At 43.8% G+C, this 17867-nt stretch overlaps 1 protein-coding gene across 4 annotated transcripts in view; it reads left to right on the forward strand.

Annotated features, from left to right (window-relative positions):
* The window catches only part of LOC143267237 (disks large homolog 5-like), a 38050-nt gene extending 29888 nt beyond the window's left edge, over positions 1–8162 (forward strand). For 2 of the 4 annotated variants that reach the window (XM_076544266.1, XM_076544268.1), the window contains 6 exons: positions 169–331; positions 1554–1682; positions 2337–2520; positions 6288–6403; positions 7352–7448; positions 7610–8162. In XM_076544266.1, the coding sequence (XP_076400381.1) occupies positions 169–331; positions 1554–1682; positions 2337–2520; positions 6288–6403; positions 7352–7439 (680 nt within the window). In that variant the 3' untranslated portion in view covers positions 7440–7448; positions 7610–8162. Of the gene's footprint in view, positions 1–62; positions 332–1553; positions 1683–2336; positions 2521–6287; positions 6404–7351; positions 7449–7609 lie in introns of those variants that run through there. The other 2 variants (XM_076544267.1, XM_076544265.1) reach the window with 2 other exon arrangements.
* The last annotated feature ends 9705 nt before the right edge of the window (positions 8163–17867 follow it).

A 17867-nucleotide genomic window follows, 5' to 3' on the forward strand; every position in this document is an offset into this window, starting at 1 on the left:
TACTTAGCTCATGGGTACCTATTTGAGGATAGGTGGCCTACTCTTTGGCGCACTCAATGGGTACCTAACATTTCCTCTTCCTCGTACTTCCTCTTGGAACTAGCATGGATTCTCCTGGCCCTATGTATATTCAAGTATACAAGATCACTTTGCTTTGTCTTCCTGCAGGGACTACCAGGAAGACACCAACCCAAGGCTCCACCTCCATAGACCAGGAGAAGCAGATGACAAAGTTGGAGAAACTAACCCTTCAGCTACAGAGTACAACATACGAGCACATTGAACTGCATGGAATCCTGGGCAGTTATATAGACAAGGATTTGCACAACAGGTAGTCATTATGTGCAATTCTCTGCTGACCATCTTGACCCCACAGTGTCTACCTAAGCTTTCCTGAGGAGGCTGAAGCTCCGGGGTGTCCTGGTGCTTAACAAATTTTCCTGAGTGCACAGAATTTGGAACCTTGGTAGGTATGAGATTGGGACACAGGCTATTCTTATTCATTCAAATGAAAAGCAGAGCCTATGGCCTGTATCACAGTTTTGGGATAGGGACAGTAGTGTGTGAGCTCTCAACATGCATTTCAAGAGGCCTTGGCAGGTGTTGGCTTGTGGGAGATGCTAGGTCCTGTGAGTTTGTGATGAGTCCATGTACTTGATGAGCGGATGATTGTGTGCTTAAAAATCCTGGAGGGGCCTGGTCCCATTCATCCATCTCAGTTTGTGTCTGGAAGGCCTGGTGCTTATCATTGCTTCTATTTTGTCCTCCTCCTTATACTCTGAGGCTGTTCTAACTCTTTGCATTTCATGGGCATCCTGACTATATGTGGAATGTTTGTGCATGAGGGAATTAAAGGCCTAAAGCTATTCTTGGCTCCTCCTTATACTCTGAGACAGTGCAAACTCTCTGTATTTCATGAGAATTATTATTTTTATGTGGTGTGTGTGTGTGTGTGTGTGTGTGTGTGTGTGTGTGTGTGTTACTCCTGGGAGTTTAGAGTCTGTGGCAGGGCCTGAGGATTTGCCATTTTCACATTTTCCAGGGGATGCCAGTGATGACACCAGGGAGCTTCACTTTGACAAGCTCACATCTTGGCCACTCTTCTTACTTTGGTGGAATATTGGAATCCCTTGTGAAGTGTATAATGCCTTCCTGAAGTTGGGACTCCTCCCTTGAAATGCTCAATGTATGCTCTGGTCCTCTGTGTAGCATATAGGCAGCTAGGCATAAGAATCCCTGTTGTAAAGACAGGAAAATGTCACCATAGGTTTCCGGTGGCACCAGTATGTGGCACAGACTCCTGGGGTCTCCTTAGAGAGATCATCTATAGCTCCAAGTCCACTGAGGGCGCTCATGTAGTCGTGGATAACTCCTTCTTCTTTTGGCCTGGGGACATGATAGGAAGTTTAATAAGCACCAGGAGGACCTATTGTATAAGTGCCAGGCTGTGTCTTCCATGGCACTGAGGAGTCCAGAGCATAGCCTGATTCCATATGATCCTTGTGGCCTGTGTTCATGGGGTCCTTTTCTCCTGGGGCCATGCCCTACCACAGGCTGAATTCTTTTGAAATCATGAAAAGGGAGCATAAGCAGGTGATGCTGGACTTACAGAAAATGCCAATGGAAATAAGTGACGGTGTGAACAAGATCAAACATCTGATTGAAGAGAATGTATCTTACAGGTATGTGCCTGATTTAACTTGGGAGAGACTGATTCTGCCATGTTTCTCTTTGACTCATTGTGAGAGCGCTGGTTCTTGCATATCTGCCTCTTAGCAAGCAGCCTGACATGTGGTCCTTTGCCTTGTGCCTCTTGGACTCAGTTTTGCTAAGTGTGAAAAGACACTGTTCTCCTCCAAGCAATGTCCTGCCAGCTTCAGCAGCCCCTTGATAAAAAACAAATGGTTTGAACCATGAAGGGAGTGTCAGGTATCCTAGTACTTCTGTGGCTCTGACCAGGGCTTCCCAGAGCTTGTTTCCATGGTAGCCATAGACAGAATTGATTCTGGTTGGGGCTTTTTCTATCCTTCTGAAAGTGTTTGCCCTCAACCTGCTGATGCTTTCCCAATGTCATGAACAGTTAAGCACAGGTGTGGGCTGTACCCTGTTCTCAGAGGCACAGGATCCCTTTTGGCATCAGGAATTTCAGAAGTATTTTGAATCTTTTTGCAATTTTGTTACAGATTTGGCTTGCATCTGAGTGATGCTACTTGGCTACTGAGAACTTCATTCTTGGGCTTTCTGGGGGTCTGGGACTTTTCAGCATGGGTGGTACTTGGGGGTAGGAATGGCAAAGGAGGCTGGCTGGGTCTCACCATGTTTTGGTGTTTGTTCAGTTACCTCCATGGCCAGGTCCTCCGAGATTGGACTGAGCTGAAGGAAAATATACATGTTTTAAGACTGAAGAACAGATTACTGTGGGAGGAGCAGATTGAAATCCATGAGTCCTGTGAGGAGCTGAAGAGGCTCTTGAAGGAGGCTCATGAGGTCACCTGTGACCCTTCTGCTGAGCAGCAGCAGGTAGGCTGAGGCAGCAGGGGCAGGTGCCCACCTGTCCAACCATAAACATAGAGACACTCATATACCATCCACACTCATCCAGACCCCCACCTACATATCATCCAACTGTTGATTTCTGTGATCATTCCCGAGTCATTCTAGAGAGTTAGCCTCTTGCAAGAATCTGGATAATTGGCAAGGGAAACCTCCTGCTCTGCTAGAAGCTGCAGTTCATTGAGAACTGGTTCAGTCACATATCATCCACCTACATGTCATTATGATCAGAGGTCTGCTATGCAGGGAGCTCCTTAGGGAACAGCACAAAGCTTTCATTGGTGATGTCAGTGGCCTGTGGCTCATTTGCTTTGCAAGGGTCATGTGAGATCACAGATAGGAAGCAGTCTGTAAGGACTAGAGCTCATTGTCAGTGCCAAGTGAGTGGTTCTCATTGTCAATGTTTTGTGTGGCATGTGGTCTTCTCCTTAATTCCTGCATTCCAATGTGTTCTCTTCCTTTTGCCAAGCTCTTGGTTCATAGTGACAGATGCCTGAGTACCCCCTTTTCAGCCCTTTTTCTAGGCATGGTGCTGGACAGTTCTCCCATCCTGGAACTTCCAGTCTGGAACTGACTGGTTGACCATAGATGTGGAAGGCCTTTGACAGGCTGAGGGTTGGGGTGACAGATTTGAAGCTTCAAGAAAACATTTTCTCCTATCAACTCAACATAGCATGAAGAATTTGTGTGCTCTCCTAGGAATTTTTAGTCTCCAAAGGATGGATAGCAGTGTTGTGGGTCTCAGTTGAAACACCTGATGTGCATATTTTTAATTTAACTGTTCCTACAGCTTGATGTCCTCGCCATTGTTTTCTGCTCACTTCCTATTTCTGTGGTCTGTGTGTTATCTATGCAGGCCTGTGTAAATGTGTAAATCGGTTTGTAGGTTCAGAGGCTACAAAATGAAATCCCATGTTGTCATCTGTTGCTCACTCCCTTATTCCCTTAGAGCCCAGGTTTTCATTGAACCTGAAATTTTCTGTTTGGGCTAATCTGGCTCCCAGTTCTCTTTAGATCTCCTGTCCTCCAAGGTAGACCTTCTGTCTTGTTTTGTCTTATCCAATGTTACAAGTTTAAATATACACAGAAAGAGGAAAGATATATTTGCTTTCTCTTTTGTTTATTTACTTTTATTGTTTTGATACCAATGTGTTTTTTAATAAATAACAAAATCAAACACTACAGCTTTTTTTTAACAATAAATAGCAGGCTTCTTTGCTTTCACTGCACAGAGCTAAGACCACAGGAAATGTCTGGTTTGTCTCTGGCTTCTCAACAGAGAATCTCACAGTGCATCTCCTTGCTGACATTGTGTTGCTGACTATATAATGTGCATGGCTGTGTCTCAGAACAGATTCCCTCTCATAGTTGTGCAGAGTGCTGGGTTCCTGAAAAGCACTGCAGGTGATGTCACTGGCCTCCTTCTGACTGACATTGCACTGCATTCATATCATCTGCACTGTCTTCTGTTGAAAACTTCCTGGTGTTGACCATGTGTCACTTTCTTTCTCTTGGGTTATCAAGGTCATTTGTGGAGGAGCCAGGATAAGTTGAGTGAAGAGACTATGATGGGTTAACTTGGATAATGTGGAGTCAGGGGGTTTTGTGATGGATAAAATGTATTCAAGGAAAAGTTAAGTGCAGGCCGGGGTAGCAGTGCCTTGCTGAGTCTAAGAGCCTTGTAGACAGCATAGAGGACCCGCTACCTCTATATGCATCAGCAAAGGTGCTGCAAGGCAACAGTCCTCTCTCACTGACCATTCTAGGTTCAGGAAGTGTGTGTGTGTGTGTGTGTGTGTGTGTGTGTGTGTGTGTGTGTGTTGGGGTTGTTGTATATTCTGTGTTGTGATTTTCTGTGCATCTCTCTATGTGTTTGTGAACTTCTATATGTGTGTTTGTGTGTGAATACTGTCTATTGCTTGCACAGTGGTGCTCCTTTGTGTGTGTGTATGTGACCATGTGTGGTTGAGTGTGTGTGTGTGTATGTGCCCATGTTCCCTGTATGTATAGGGGTAAATATTTGAGTGTGTTTGCAAGTTCAGTTGCTTATATGTGCAAGTGTGTTTGTATGTGTGGATTTGTAACTTCGTGTGTGTGTGTGTGTGTGTGTATGTATGTGTGTGTGTGTGTTTATCTATATTTGTATGTTCATTTACACATTTTTAATGATGATGGAACCAACTTTTCTGAAAAAGTATTGTGACCCCTCACTTGGCATCCATCAAATATTGTATGCTGCTGCCCATCTTTCTCCATGTCCTCCTAGCTCACTAGAACAAAGGGACACAAAAGCTACTATAACTCAGTGATTTTCAGGTATTTGTAGAGACAAAAATATATATCTGAAAAGAAATCCTTGGAGCAAACCAAAGGAATGTAGTACATGGAGGTTAGGAGGAGACCACTGTGGCAAATCAAGGTATCTGAGAGGCAGGATAGGCAGGGTGAGGGTTTGTGTCTCTTCTCTGCTCTGGGTGAATGGTGACTGCACACTCAATGGTCAGGTGGCTTGCTGTGTCTTCTCTGTATCCTGTTTTGTCCTCATCCACATTGTCTGCTACCACTTGCTTTTCCCCTTTCCCTAACTTTGGCTCGGTTAACCTTGGCCTTGGAACTTAGGCTGGATGTTAGTCGTTGAGAGATTCTGACTTGCAGTGTGCTTCAAGCTGCATCTCAGTCCAGCGGAAGTTCGCTAGCCAGGATGTGGTATGAGAATGGGGCTGTCTCAGTGCACCCCACTTAGATTCCTGAGGGTATTGGGCACGCTATATGCTGGGTCTGCAGCACTCAGTAACTGCTTTTCTCCAAAGTTGTTCATTCTGAGTTAAAATCATCCTAATGGAGGGTTTGGAGAAATGAGGACCCTCAGACATTGCTGGTACTGTAAAATGGTACAGCACAGTAACAAGCTACACACAAGTCTTCAGAAAGTTGAACTGCATTCCCAGGTGACCCAGTGATGCCAGAACATGAAGTCAGTGTCCACAGAGAAACTAGGGGATCTCAGGGATTTATCAGCTTTCCTGAGTGTAGCTTCATGATGCCCATCATTCAAAGAGTGAAACAGTACAATGTGGTCAGGCTCTTCCATGGAATATTGTTCAGCACAAAATAATACATATAATCATTTGGCACTGACTTAGTCAGCCATTTGTTACTCAAACACATCCATGGCACAATCACCTCAAAGGAAGGAACTGTTTCTTTTGGATGCTGGTTATGGACATTTTCTAGTTTCCTGAGATTCTTTGCTTTTGGTCCAAAGTTAAGCAACCTGTAGCACAGAGAGCCCTTTTTGAAGGAAGTTGCTCACGTTGGGGGAACTGGGAAACAGTGAATAAGACCAGTGGGGTTGTCCATGACCATCCAGTAGTCCTTTGCTGGGGAACATTCCTATACTGCACAGCCTGGGGAACTTCCTAAGCAGGGTTAGTTAACGGACAAGGACCCCTGAGGCCACCTGTCTCTGCATTAGGTTGCAAATAGGCTCTTCACTGACTGAACTGCCTCTCTCCCATGTTCACTGGCTTCTCTCTTCCAACAGGTTTACCTTGTTTTCATTAGTATCCCTGGTGGTTGCTCCTTATGTTAGTATTAACTGTGAAGCTAAACATGTTACTGCATTATAGTGTGCTTGTATGTGTGCATACATGTACTTGTGTGTGTTCATGAAATTATGTGTGTGCATATGAATGAGCAAGCCTCCACTGAGAACACAATCTTCTAATGAACAGGAGCAAGAGAGCCTGGATGAAAGACCGAAGGACCTGCTGAAGCAGAAGGAGCTGGTCACCCAGCAAGAGGACTTGGCAGAAAAGCTGCAACATCACTTCAGTGTCTCTGAGATGAGGTAAGAGCCCAAGCTGGGAGAGAAGTTAGAACCATGTGTGTCACCTGTCCCTGGATCTCTGTCTTTGTGGAATTTCCACCATCTGAATAGCTCCAAGCCACAGCAAGAGAAAGAATGCCTCAGGATATTGTATTGGCCTGGCCAACAAGAACCTCTCCAGGAAACACTATGTTTGATCCTTAGTGTTTCTGGGGAGTGTCTACCCCTTACTCCCATCTGAGCTCTCTGGAATCTTCTCAGTGTCCCCTGTTTCTCCACACAAATCTCCCTATGGTAGTCCTCAACCTAGCAGGGGGCGGGTTAGTTGTGGAGGACAGTGTGTGCTCCTGCCACTTTATTTTCCTTCCAGAACATCACCTTTAGAGAGAAGTTCCTGCCTTTGGGCAGATCTACATGCAGCACACTCCTGCAGATTACTGGCTCTCTGCTGTGTGAATCTGTTTCCTGTGAAAAGATTTTTCTATTATAAGAAGATTTAGGAGTTGAGGAGTTGAACCGAGGCCAGTTCCTGTTCTTTAACAATAATCAGATCCTTCACTGCTTTTCTTTTGTAGGCTCCCCTAGAGTGTCTACATTCAGTTTCTCAGGTGGCTCACACTCATTGCCTGTATCTAATCAGATTCATGTAGATATGCCCTCTACTCTTACTCAGACATTGCTACTTTGTTTTTTTTCTGTCAAAATAATTTATCTAGACAACTGGAGAAAAGTCCTGATTATCATGCCCAGCACAGTGTAGTTCTCAGTTCATCTTCTGGTATATTTTAAAAGCTGAGAATCAAATCCTGGTCCAGGTCCATTCTGACCCTCCTCCCTTAGGAAATGCAGGAAATGACCTCAGATGAAAGGTCATGCTGGACTGTCCAGCTGACTAGAGCTGGTTCAGGCTGAACAGCTGACATAGCAGGTCCCTACGAGGCCTGTTCCCTAACTGCCTTCCTCCTCTAGGTTAGACCATCACCAATATGAGTTTGAACAGGCCACAGCCCAGGATGAGAGCCTCCTGCAGACAGAGCTGCTGCAGCAGGAGCACTAAGTCTCACAGGCAAGTGAGCCACCAATGCATCCACCCTCAGCAAAGATGGCATTGGTGGGAGGCTGGGGGCTCTTGACCTTGGCTTCCAGTGTGAATAGGTCTTGATTTTTTTCTAGCCCGTGGCCCAGTCAGGCTGGTTCTATGTCTGAATGCCTTTCCTTCTCATACAGCAGATCTTGGGAGAACTGAGGAGGCCAAAGAAACCACTGATGCCTTGAACCTATGACCTGCTATACTCTCCGATCAAGGCCTCCTCCTCCTCAGAAGATACTCCTTTAGAGCTGTGAACTCAAAAGCTTCCCAAGGGGTACAACGAATGCTCTAGAAAGGTCTCATTCTTAGTCTCTGTGAGAACTTGACCTACAAACCGGAAGGAGGCATGGCTATACTAGTTTTTAAAACGCTTTTTACAATCGCTGTCTGCCTTCCTATCATGTTTCCAAGGACAGCCACAGACTGTAGGTCTCTGCTGCAAAATGTGCACTAAAAGAATGCTTGTGACCTTAATTTTTTTGTTTGGTTTTGGTTGGGTTTTGTTTGCTTTGGGATTTTTGGTTTTCTTTGTTATGGTTTGAGCTTTTGCTATTCATTTGTTCTTACTTTTGTTCTTGTTATTTAGGTATTTTACTAAAGATATTCACTGTTTATTGACTAATTTCTTTAAGCTCATATTGAGTAATATTACTGTATTTTTATTAATAATAAAGTGATTTTGAAATTTTCTGACTTAGAAGCAATTTCTTTGGTCAGGTGTGATGTCTCACTCTAGTAAGCCCCAGAATCTCTTGTAACATCAGATCACTTGTGTGCCCAGCTTAAGCTACAATAGTGGGTTCTCAGGAAGCTAGGGTTACACAGGTCTTTGGATGCGGATGGTGTTGTCAACTCCATGGATTCCCATTGCGTAATGGAAAAAGTATCCATACTGTATCCTTGTGGTCATATATTTATTCACCCTAGCTATAGCATTCTGTATACCCATTTCAGGATGTGATCATGTGCACCACATGAAATAGAAAAACAACAGTATTGCTATAAAGCCTCTCAGGAAATGAAAACATTTACTAAAGGATTATGAAAGAAATCCATAGCCTGCTTGCCACCTGGGGCCATGATGATATCCATGCCTGGTCTGCTGCCAAGGGCCATATCCTGTCCATGGCCCTGACAAACTGTTGGAGTCTGTGTTGATACCCATGCATCCTCTGCCAGTGAGGGCCTGGCAGCAACCTACAGTCTTGGCCACCACCTATGACCATGTTGTTGTCAAAGGGATATGCCCCCAAGTGGACAGATGTGTCTTAGAAGCCTGTACCGCCACCTAGGACCATAATGACATCAGGACCAGGGCTGTAACTGAGGGGCATGTCTGGATCCATGGCCCTGCTGCAGCCAGGGTTGGTGTTGATATCTCAGGCCCCTGTTGCCATCAAAGACAGTGCCTAGAATCTGAGCTACCACCATGGGACGTGGTACTGCTGGGTCCCTGCCAATCTGTGTGACCTTCATTGCCAAGCAGAGCCATGGTGGCATCCAGGCCTGGGCTACAACTTGGGAACATATCTGTATGCATGTTGCAAACACAACCAGGATCTGTGTTCATATCTACGGCATGTACAGCCACCAAGGCTCACACAGATGTAGGGAGGGGTCTGGGCTGTCACCTATGACCATGGTAGTTTCTAAGGCCTGTGTTCTCTTTGGGGCCATATAGATCTGAGTGGCCTGTGCTGCCACCAGGGACCCTGGTGTCCTCCAGGCATAGGCTGCTGTCAAAGGCCTTGTCTGGTCCATTGCCCTGCCATAGACTTGGTCTATGTTGATGTGACTGGCTCCTTTTACTGCTGAAGACAGGATAGGGATGCAAAGAGTTAACCCTACTCATCGCTGGCCTTAGCGCTAATGAGAACTGGACCTGCCCCTCACCCACTGCAGTACTGCGGAGAGTGGGTTCTGCACCTGGACTGAGCAGCACAGTAGAGCTGACCCTGTTGTTTGTGGTGTCAGTGAGCTGAACCTGAGGCTGCGAGAGCAGAAGAACTCAGTCCACCCTCTTCTGCTTTGTGTTGGCAAGGGTAAGGGAAAGATGCCCTCCTCACCTGAGCAAATGCTACCTGCAGCTGGTGGGAGAGTGGGAATCTGGGGCTTGAGAACAGAGGAGCTGGGTCAGCCTCTCAGCAACTGCAGCAATTGGGTTTGTGGACTTGGCACATCATCTCACAAAACACTAGAGCTGTTCCTTTGTTCTGAATGTGGGTAAGTCAGATTTGAGTGCATGAGGAAAGGATATTGGCCTCTCTCCATTCTGCCCATTGCATGGGGTGAGCTAGGTGGTACAGTGTTGGAGAGCTTGCCTGGGTGGGGAAGATGAAGGAAACCTGGCAGTCGGATCATCCCAGGTAACCCCAGCCCAGAACCATGGCTATGAATTATCCCACCCTAACTTCTTCTTTATCCATGGACTGCTGGAGCAGGTAAAGGGCCCAGTTTCTGAAGATCTAAAGCTTCAGGATCTCTTTGACACAAGACATCATTAGGATATCCAAGAGTAGGACCACAAGTGAAGGTCCATCATCTATAGTGTAGAGAAGCCAGAGAGGCCTGAAACACTTAAAGAAAAGATGTATGTACTAAAGGGTATTCTGTGTGACTCACAGGGTCACACTAAATCTTCCTTGCTGAGACTTTGTTTCTTTTTAAAATTTGAGTTTTCAGTTTTCTTTTTAGTTGTTTTTTTTTTGGGGGGGGGGATGTTTTAAAGGCAGAGCTCAGGTGTGAAAGAATGGATAAGGGGAAAAGTTGGATTGGGAAGCATGATGTGAAACCAACAGAGAATAATAAAATATTTAAAATAAAAAAAGAAATTAGGAAAACCAGAGCTATCTGCCCACGGTTTCCTTGGAATATAGTATCAATGATAACCAGACTGCAAACATAATGAATTACAAGATATGTTGGGACATTATTTTTTTTTGGTGCTTTTGTCCTTAACTGTGAATTGGTACAATTTTTTTAAAAGATTTATTTCTTTTATTTATATCTATGGGTGTCTTGCCTGCCACAGGGCTGTACACCATGTTCATGCAATTCCACCAGTGGCCAGAAGAAGCCATCAGATTCCATGTGGACCTGGAGTTAAAGAGGATTTTTAGCTGCTCTGTTGGTCCTTTGGGAGAGAAAATACTCAAAATGCACCAGCCATCTCACCAGACCCTGCACTTGACTTTGTCCATTTACTTATGTATGCTGTGTTAGTTTGAATGAATCAGCTTCAACCATTTCAGGGGACCTGTAGAGACAAGCATATGATGTAGGCATTGTAATTGTCTTAGGATGCCAGCCATTCATTCAAGGCATTGGTGGGTTCAAGATCCTGCTCGAGCATCACTTATTATCAGGGTTAGAGCAGACCTCTCACATCTCATCCTGGATGACAATGCATATTAGGGCCATCTGATGAAATGCAGAATTGATAAGACATTCCTGGTAGTGGAGTTGTGGTTAATGGTGCCTCTGGATACTCCAGGTAAGTGTTGGGAGTAAGCTTCAGACCAGCCAGAGTGACATGCCTGTCATGTGGAGCATGTCTGTACAAGGCTAAGAAAGGAGAGGGATGGTTGATGGTGCTCTTCAACCACAGATGATCGCACTGTGTACAGAGGAAGGGCTTCTTCCAGATAGTGCTTTTTTTTGGGAGGCTCCCCTGGACCGGATATACCTTCTGAGACTGACAGAGAATCAGAGAGTTAATGTGTGCAGGAAGTAATCCTGTGGGATAACAAACTGGTGCTGTCAATCAAGCATAGAAATGATCTACTCTTTATGAATAAAAGGCATATATACACACACAACATCAATACAGATGCAAAGCTCATCAATTCCATGGATGATGTGATCAGCTGGAGAGACGGCTCAGTGGGCAAAGGTAACTGCTCCTAGGCCTACAGACCTGAGTTCCTTTCCTAGGACTCACATGATTGAAGGAGAGAACAAACCTCTGAGAAATTGTCCTATGATCTTAATAAAAGTGTAGGTACATGGTCATGGACCAATAAAGCTAAGACTTTCTATTCTTAAGGCTTTCTATTTCTCACTTACCCTAGAATCTTTCCATCTGATACACTCATTTTATTATATTACTATGCATTCCAATTGAGAGATTTGGGACATTTGCTATTTTACTCTTGTTGCTGAGATGTTTTAAGAACCAAGAAGGCCGACACCAAAGCACCACCTGAAGAATGGTTAAGGGAAGGTGGCCACTGGTAATTTGTGACATAGCTGAGACACAAACTACTCTAGAATGTCTTCTCTACATGCCTGGTATATTAGTCAGGGCTCGCTAGAGTAACAGAAGTTATAAACTGTAGCTCTCTCTATTACAAAGGGAATTTATTTTAGAATGACTTTCAGGCTATGGTTCAGCCGATACAATGATAGCTGGCTATAATGGAAAGTCCAATAATCCAGTAGATGCTTAGTTCACAAGACTGGATGTCTCTACTGGTATGCAGTGTATGCTGGAATCTTAAAGGAATAGGCTCTAATGCCAGTGAAGGAATGGATGTGCTAACAAGGAGAGAGCAAGTAGAGAAAGAGTAAAAACTTCCTTCCTCCATGTCCTTCTTTAGGCTTACAGGAAGAGTGTTCCAGACTATATCTGGATTAAACGTCAGAATTAAAGTTGTGATTTCCTATGTCAAAGATCCAGACTAGAAGTAGATCTTCCTACTTCTAGTAGGTTAAGCAGAAATTAAGCAGAAATCTCCCAAAGGTGTGCCCTGTATGTTTTGGTTTTAGTTAATATCAGATGTATTCATGTTGACAACTAAGAATAGTCATCAGAGTAGTATTCTGCTCTTTACTAATATTCATGAACAAATGGCTCCCTTAGAGAGTGAAAGGAAGGAGTGACAATAATGAAAAGGTACATCTGAGTCAGCTATAGATCCCATGGTTATGATGATTTTTATTGGCCTTTTTATGGCCATGGATGGCTGAAATAGGAATAAATACCTGTCTGTGGTTTCCTGGGTAGTAGGGGATGAGCTAGAAACCCAGTTACAAGTCTCTGGCCTTTCTATACAATTGGAGAATAGACATTGAAATAAGTATGACATGTGTGGCAGTGACTGTAGTGGAAAGGGGTCCAAGAGGGACAAATGGGTCTCTTTAAAGAGAACGGGTAAAGGCCTCTCACAGCAAACATACTGGACCTGTCAGAAAGAGTGGGGTTCCTCAGGCCACATGAATTTGGACTTGAAATCCTCCAGACCACTTCTTGCTCACTCCATCTAGCCGCAAAAGGAAAGACAAAAGAGAAAAACAAAAAACAAAAAAAAGCCAAAAACTCTCTCTTAAACAATAGGGATTAGGGAAGACTTCTGTGGGGTCTTCACTATATACAACAAGTACAAATAATCCATTGTTTTCAAAGCAAAAATTGTTTATTAGGATTTGAAGTTTATTGAGGGTCAAAGAGGCAGGGTTTGAAGACAGAAGTAACAGGTAATAAATCATACTCCAGAGCCCAATCATATTGCAGAGCTCACCACTGACACTAGCATCTTGAGTGTGGGCACTGCAGTGTGTGCCATCAAGAATAATGACAATAGACAATGTGCCTGGTGCTGCTTTAGAAGCTTTCAACATCCAGGGCTCTGAAAATGGGATGCTGCCTCCCCAAATCATCAAGCAGAATGGACTCCTCCAATTCTCTAGAACATAAACTCTGACATGCAGTTGCTGACTCAGGCTTGTATTTGAAACCTGGTCTCTGTATTAAGTGGTAGGGTATCTGATAAGAACTCCTCCACCAAAACACTGGAAGGGTGGTCAAAGGTGCGGTCATCTAACAGCCCCTCCCCATGTCTACCCTGAAGCCTCTAGAAGGGGCTTCAATTGTCAAATTTACCAACTTTTCCTTTGTGGCTTGGGCTTATTGTGACTCATTATTTTAAATATTGTTTCATTTTTTCTCCATAAATTCTATTAAATTATTCTTCCTACAATTGAAATTTCACTTTGGACATAGAATCCTATTCATGGAGGGTCAATTTTCTTTGCAATAAGCTGAAGTTTATATTTTCTGCCTTTGGCTTGCTTCTGGGTATTCTCGGCTGTCTATTTGAGACATAGTTGAGGAACTGACACCATCTGACTGGCTTGCAGGCATGCTTCTTGGGCATTTTCTTGATTGCTAATTGACAGAGAAGAGCTCAGCCCTCTGTAGGTAGAGTCATCCTTAGGCAAGTGAGCCTGGGCCATAGAGAAAAGGTAGCTGAGCCGACTAGTGAGCAGTGTTCCTCTGGTTTCAAGTCCCTGTCTTGAGATCTTGCCTAGGTTTCCCTTGATGATAGACTGTAACCTGTGAGGTAAATAAACTCATCACTTTTTTAAATTGAATTTTTACTTTTATTATAACAATAGAAATCTGTCTAGAACTTGCCATATTCTCAGGACATTCTCTGATGGTCCATTCTTCTCCTGCCAGCCTGTATCTCTTTTTTCCCCAGTGTACAAAGTTCCTGGACACTGCAATCTATTGCAATATCTACTCTGACAACCATACCTCACTGCTTATATAACTCTATTATGGTATTTTGTTAGTGTTATATAACATGTTTCTCTAATATGGCATGTTTCCCTAATTTTCCCTCTTTAAAATTATCTCTGGATTTTCCTTCTTTTTCCACTTTTAGTATCCTTTGCCCCACAATAGATCATTTATGTCAGATTATTAAGTTCCACAGAAATGGGTGATTTATTGTATTAACATTTTTCAATTCAAGTTTTAGAAAAGCAAATTAGAGCCGGGCGGTGGTGGCGCATGCCTTTAATCCTAGCACTCGGGAGGCAGAGCCAGGCGGATCTCTGTGAGTTTGAGGCCAGCCTGGGCTAACAAGTGAGCTCCAGGAAAGGCGCCGCAAAGCTACGCAGAGAAACCCTGTCTCGAAAAACCAAAAAAAAAAAAAAAAAAAGAAAAGCAAATTAGAACACTGTACTTGCTGGGTTTTGTGTGTGTGTGTGTGTGTGTGTGTGTGTGTGTGTGTGTGTGTGAAGAAGGGCACTTACATCCCACAGCTTATATATTGTGAGGTCCCTTTTTATGACAACATGACAAAATCTAGGGTTCCAAGAGGAGGGGGCCATATTTCTCAATTTTTCCTTATGATCAGGGTGTAAGAAAGCCTGTAGAGCATCTTCCTAAGTATTGATTAACATGGGAGGGACCAGCCCATTGTGAGTGGGGTCACCAATGCTCTGTTAGTCCTGGGCTGTTTAAGAAAGTAGGGTGAACATGCTGTTGTGAGTGAGCCACTAAGCAGTGTTGCTAGAGTTTTCCGCCTTGCCCACAGTCAGGACAAATCTTTGTCACCCGCCAGTCCCACAGCCGCTCAGACCCAACCAAGTAAACACAGAGACTTATATTGCTTACAAACTGTATGGCCGTGGCAGGCTTCTTGCTAACTGTGCTTATAGCTTAAATTAATCCATTTCCATAAATCTATACCTTGCCACGTGGCTGGTGGCTTACCGGCATCTTCACATGCTGCTGGTCATGGCGGCATCTGGCAGTCAGTCCTTCTGCCTTCCTGTCCTTTTATTTCTCCTCTCTGTTAGTCCTGCCTATCCTTCCTGCCTAGCCACAGCCAATCAGGTTTTATTTATTGATCAATCAGAACAACTTGACATACAGACCATCCCCCAGCACAGCCAAGTGCAGACCATCTCATACACCTGCACTCAGGCCCATGGTCCTAATCATCCTCTATGCGGACCTGCTGGGTAACGCCACAAAGAACCCAAGAAGGGCTCCCACAGGACATACAGAACATCACACAGCAAAGCAGCACCCACCATGGGCTCTGCATCAGCTCCTGCCTCCAGGATCCTCTCCTGTTTGAGTTCTGATCCACTTCCTTCAGTGGTGAACAGTGATGTGGAATTGTAAGTCAGATTAACACGTTCTTTTTCAATTTGCTTTAGTCATGGTTCTTCATTGAAGCAACAGAACCCTAACCAGGACACTGTGCATGTCAAAAGACATTGTTCAGGAGTTGGCTCTCTCCTTCTACCTATTGAGACAGGTCTCTCTTGTTTCTGGGATGTACTGTGTACTCTAGTCCAGCTGATCTTCCAGCTTCCAGGCAATTTCCAGTTCTCTGCCAGGAGTGAAGCAATCACAGATGTCTGCCACTGTTCTGACTTTTTACGTGAAATCTAGGGTTGAACTCATCAGACTTGTACAGCCAGTTTCTTTCTCAATTAAGCCATATGCCCCCAGCCCTTACTTTATTTTAAAAGCAAACAGCTAAACACCCAAAACAAATGCAGGATTTCGGGACTCATGATGAATGGATGTCTCACAATCAACATGCAGATTTAACAGAGGACTTTCTGGTTCAGAAGCCCCTCAGGTACCCCATCCAATGGCAATGTTCTGTCTCCCACCAGTAGCAACCACTTTGCTGAGTCTTATAGTCACTTAATATCTGTTGCACGAATCTACTACTGAATCCTCAGGCCAATTGGAAGGCGAGATCCTATCTCCAGGAATCCTCCGACTGAAAGCCTTTGAGTTCTTAGCTTGAAAGGCTCTCCAGCTGAATAGCCTCTAGCTGAAAAGGGTCTAGTTCCTGTATCCTCATGCCTTATATACCTCCTGTGCCCAGCCATATTACTTCCTTCCTAGCGCTGGGGTTAAATGCGTGTGATTCTCAAGTACTGGCATTAAAGGTGTATGCCACTACTGTCTAGCTCTGTTTCTCTCCTAGACTGAATCAATCTCATGTAGTCCAGGGTGGCTTTGAACTCTCAGAGATCCAGATGGATCTCTGCATCCCGAGTCCTAGGATTAAAAGTGTGTGTCACCATTGCCTTGCTTTTTAATCTATGGCTTGTTCTGTTCTCTGATCTTCAGGCAAATTTTATTAGGGTACATAATGTATCACCACACATAACTGTCTTTATTGTCATCAAACTCTAAATCCTGAGTCACTTTCTTGTTCTTGAAGTTTACTGTTTTTGTTGTCATAATACTCAGAACCCACACATTTCCCTTCTGTCTCCTTTGTCCATGATAGTTCATCTGAGATGTGGGAGAACTCAAACTATTTGGTATGTAGTTCCTCATTGTTTTGGTTTTGTGACTGCATGCTCTATCTATGAAGTCTAACATGTCCATCATATGTCCTGAGCACTGGCAGCTGAATGGGGATAGGGATCATATTGCTGGTATAACTCAAGTCCATAGGTACATTCAGGCTAAGTGCTTTGCTGTTTTATGAGAAGTCCCCATAATTGCAGTTGGTGAACTTATTCAAAATTCACAAGACCAACAATAAAATTATTCAAATATTTAAACCTATAATTGACAACTGACATTTGGACTTGGACATTTTAAAGTCTTACAATGTTACTACATTTGAGATTTTTCTATATACAAAGAAGGTAAAATAGCTCATGTGTTCATAATGGTACTTGGGGTTCAAAGCCATGGCTTTGAATTTTGATTTCTTAGTTTTCAGGGATAAAGTGTTAACAGTATCATACTATTAATATTTTTAGTTTTTAGGCACAGTATATGCATATAGTAACTGAGACAAGGCAGAGTATAAACAATGTGTGTTGTCTAGCTAATGAAATTAGTATTGTGTCATTAAAGTGATGTAAAATTGTATATGTGGAAATTAGTATACACACCAATGGATTGATTCATCCTTGACTAAAATCAGAATCAGCATCCAAGAGGAGGCCACACTGCTTCAAAAAGGACTTACAGGGGAGTGTTAGGAAGATGGTAGTCTAAGTGCTTTGTGAACTGAAAGGGTGGTACTGCCATTCAGCCTTTGTCTAGATGTGGAAGGAAGATCTTAAGTAAATATTTATAGTGCCATTTGCCACACAATATAACTTGAATCCATTATTCTGCCTCTTGTCATATTATTGCCCCTAAGCCATCAAAGTCTCTTCATTAAATTGAGCAAGTACTTCCTCTAATATTTGAAACTGTTATTCATAGTTTCATGACTACTCAAGAATGAATATTTGATAATAGCTTTTGGAATGAATACTATAGGGAACTGGGCCTGTTTATAGAAAGCTATAAGCTATGTTTGCCATCTGGGGCTGTTTTTGCCATGGATGTATTTTACTTAGGTAACTGGCTGACTATGATCTCACTGATGACCTGTCCAGCAGGCCAGGTTATTTGAGGGTCTCGAGGAGGGACCACCTGTGAATCAATGGGGGGCGAGAGGGAAAGGAGACCAAGCGCGTGAAGAAAGACAGAGTCAGTCTGAGTTGCGTCAAGGTCTCGTTTATTGACTGGGTGTTAGAGCTTATAAACAGGGCTTCAGGTAGGGAGGGGGAGCAGGAGGAGTGAGGAGAGGACAAAGAAAATTCCTAAGGGAAGGTCAGCAGGAG

This window comes from Peromyscus maniculatus, chromosome 9, assembly GCF_049852395.1.
Source record: "Peromyscus maniculatus bairdii isolate BWxNUB_F1_BW_parent chromosome 9, HU_Pman_BW_mat_3.1, whole genome shotgun sequence".
Taxonomy (NCBI): Eukaryota; Metazoa; Chordata; class Mammalia; order Rodentia; family Cricetidae; genus Peromyscus; species Peromyscus maniculatus.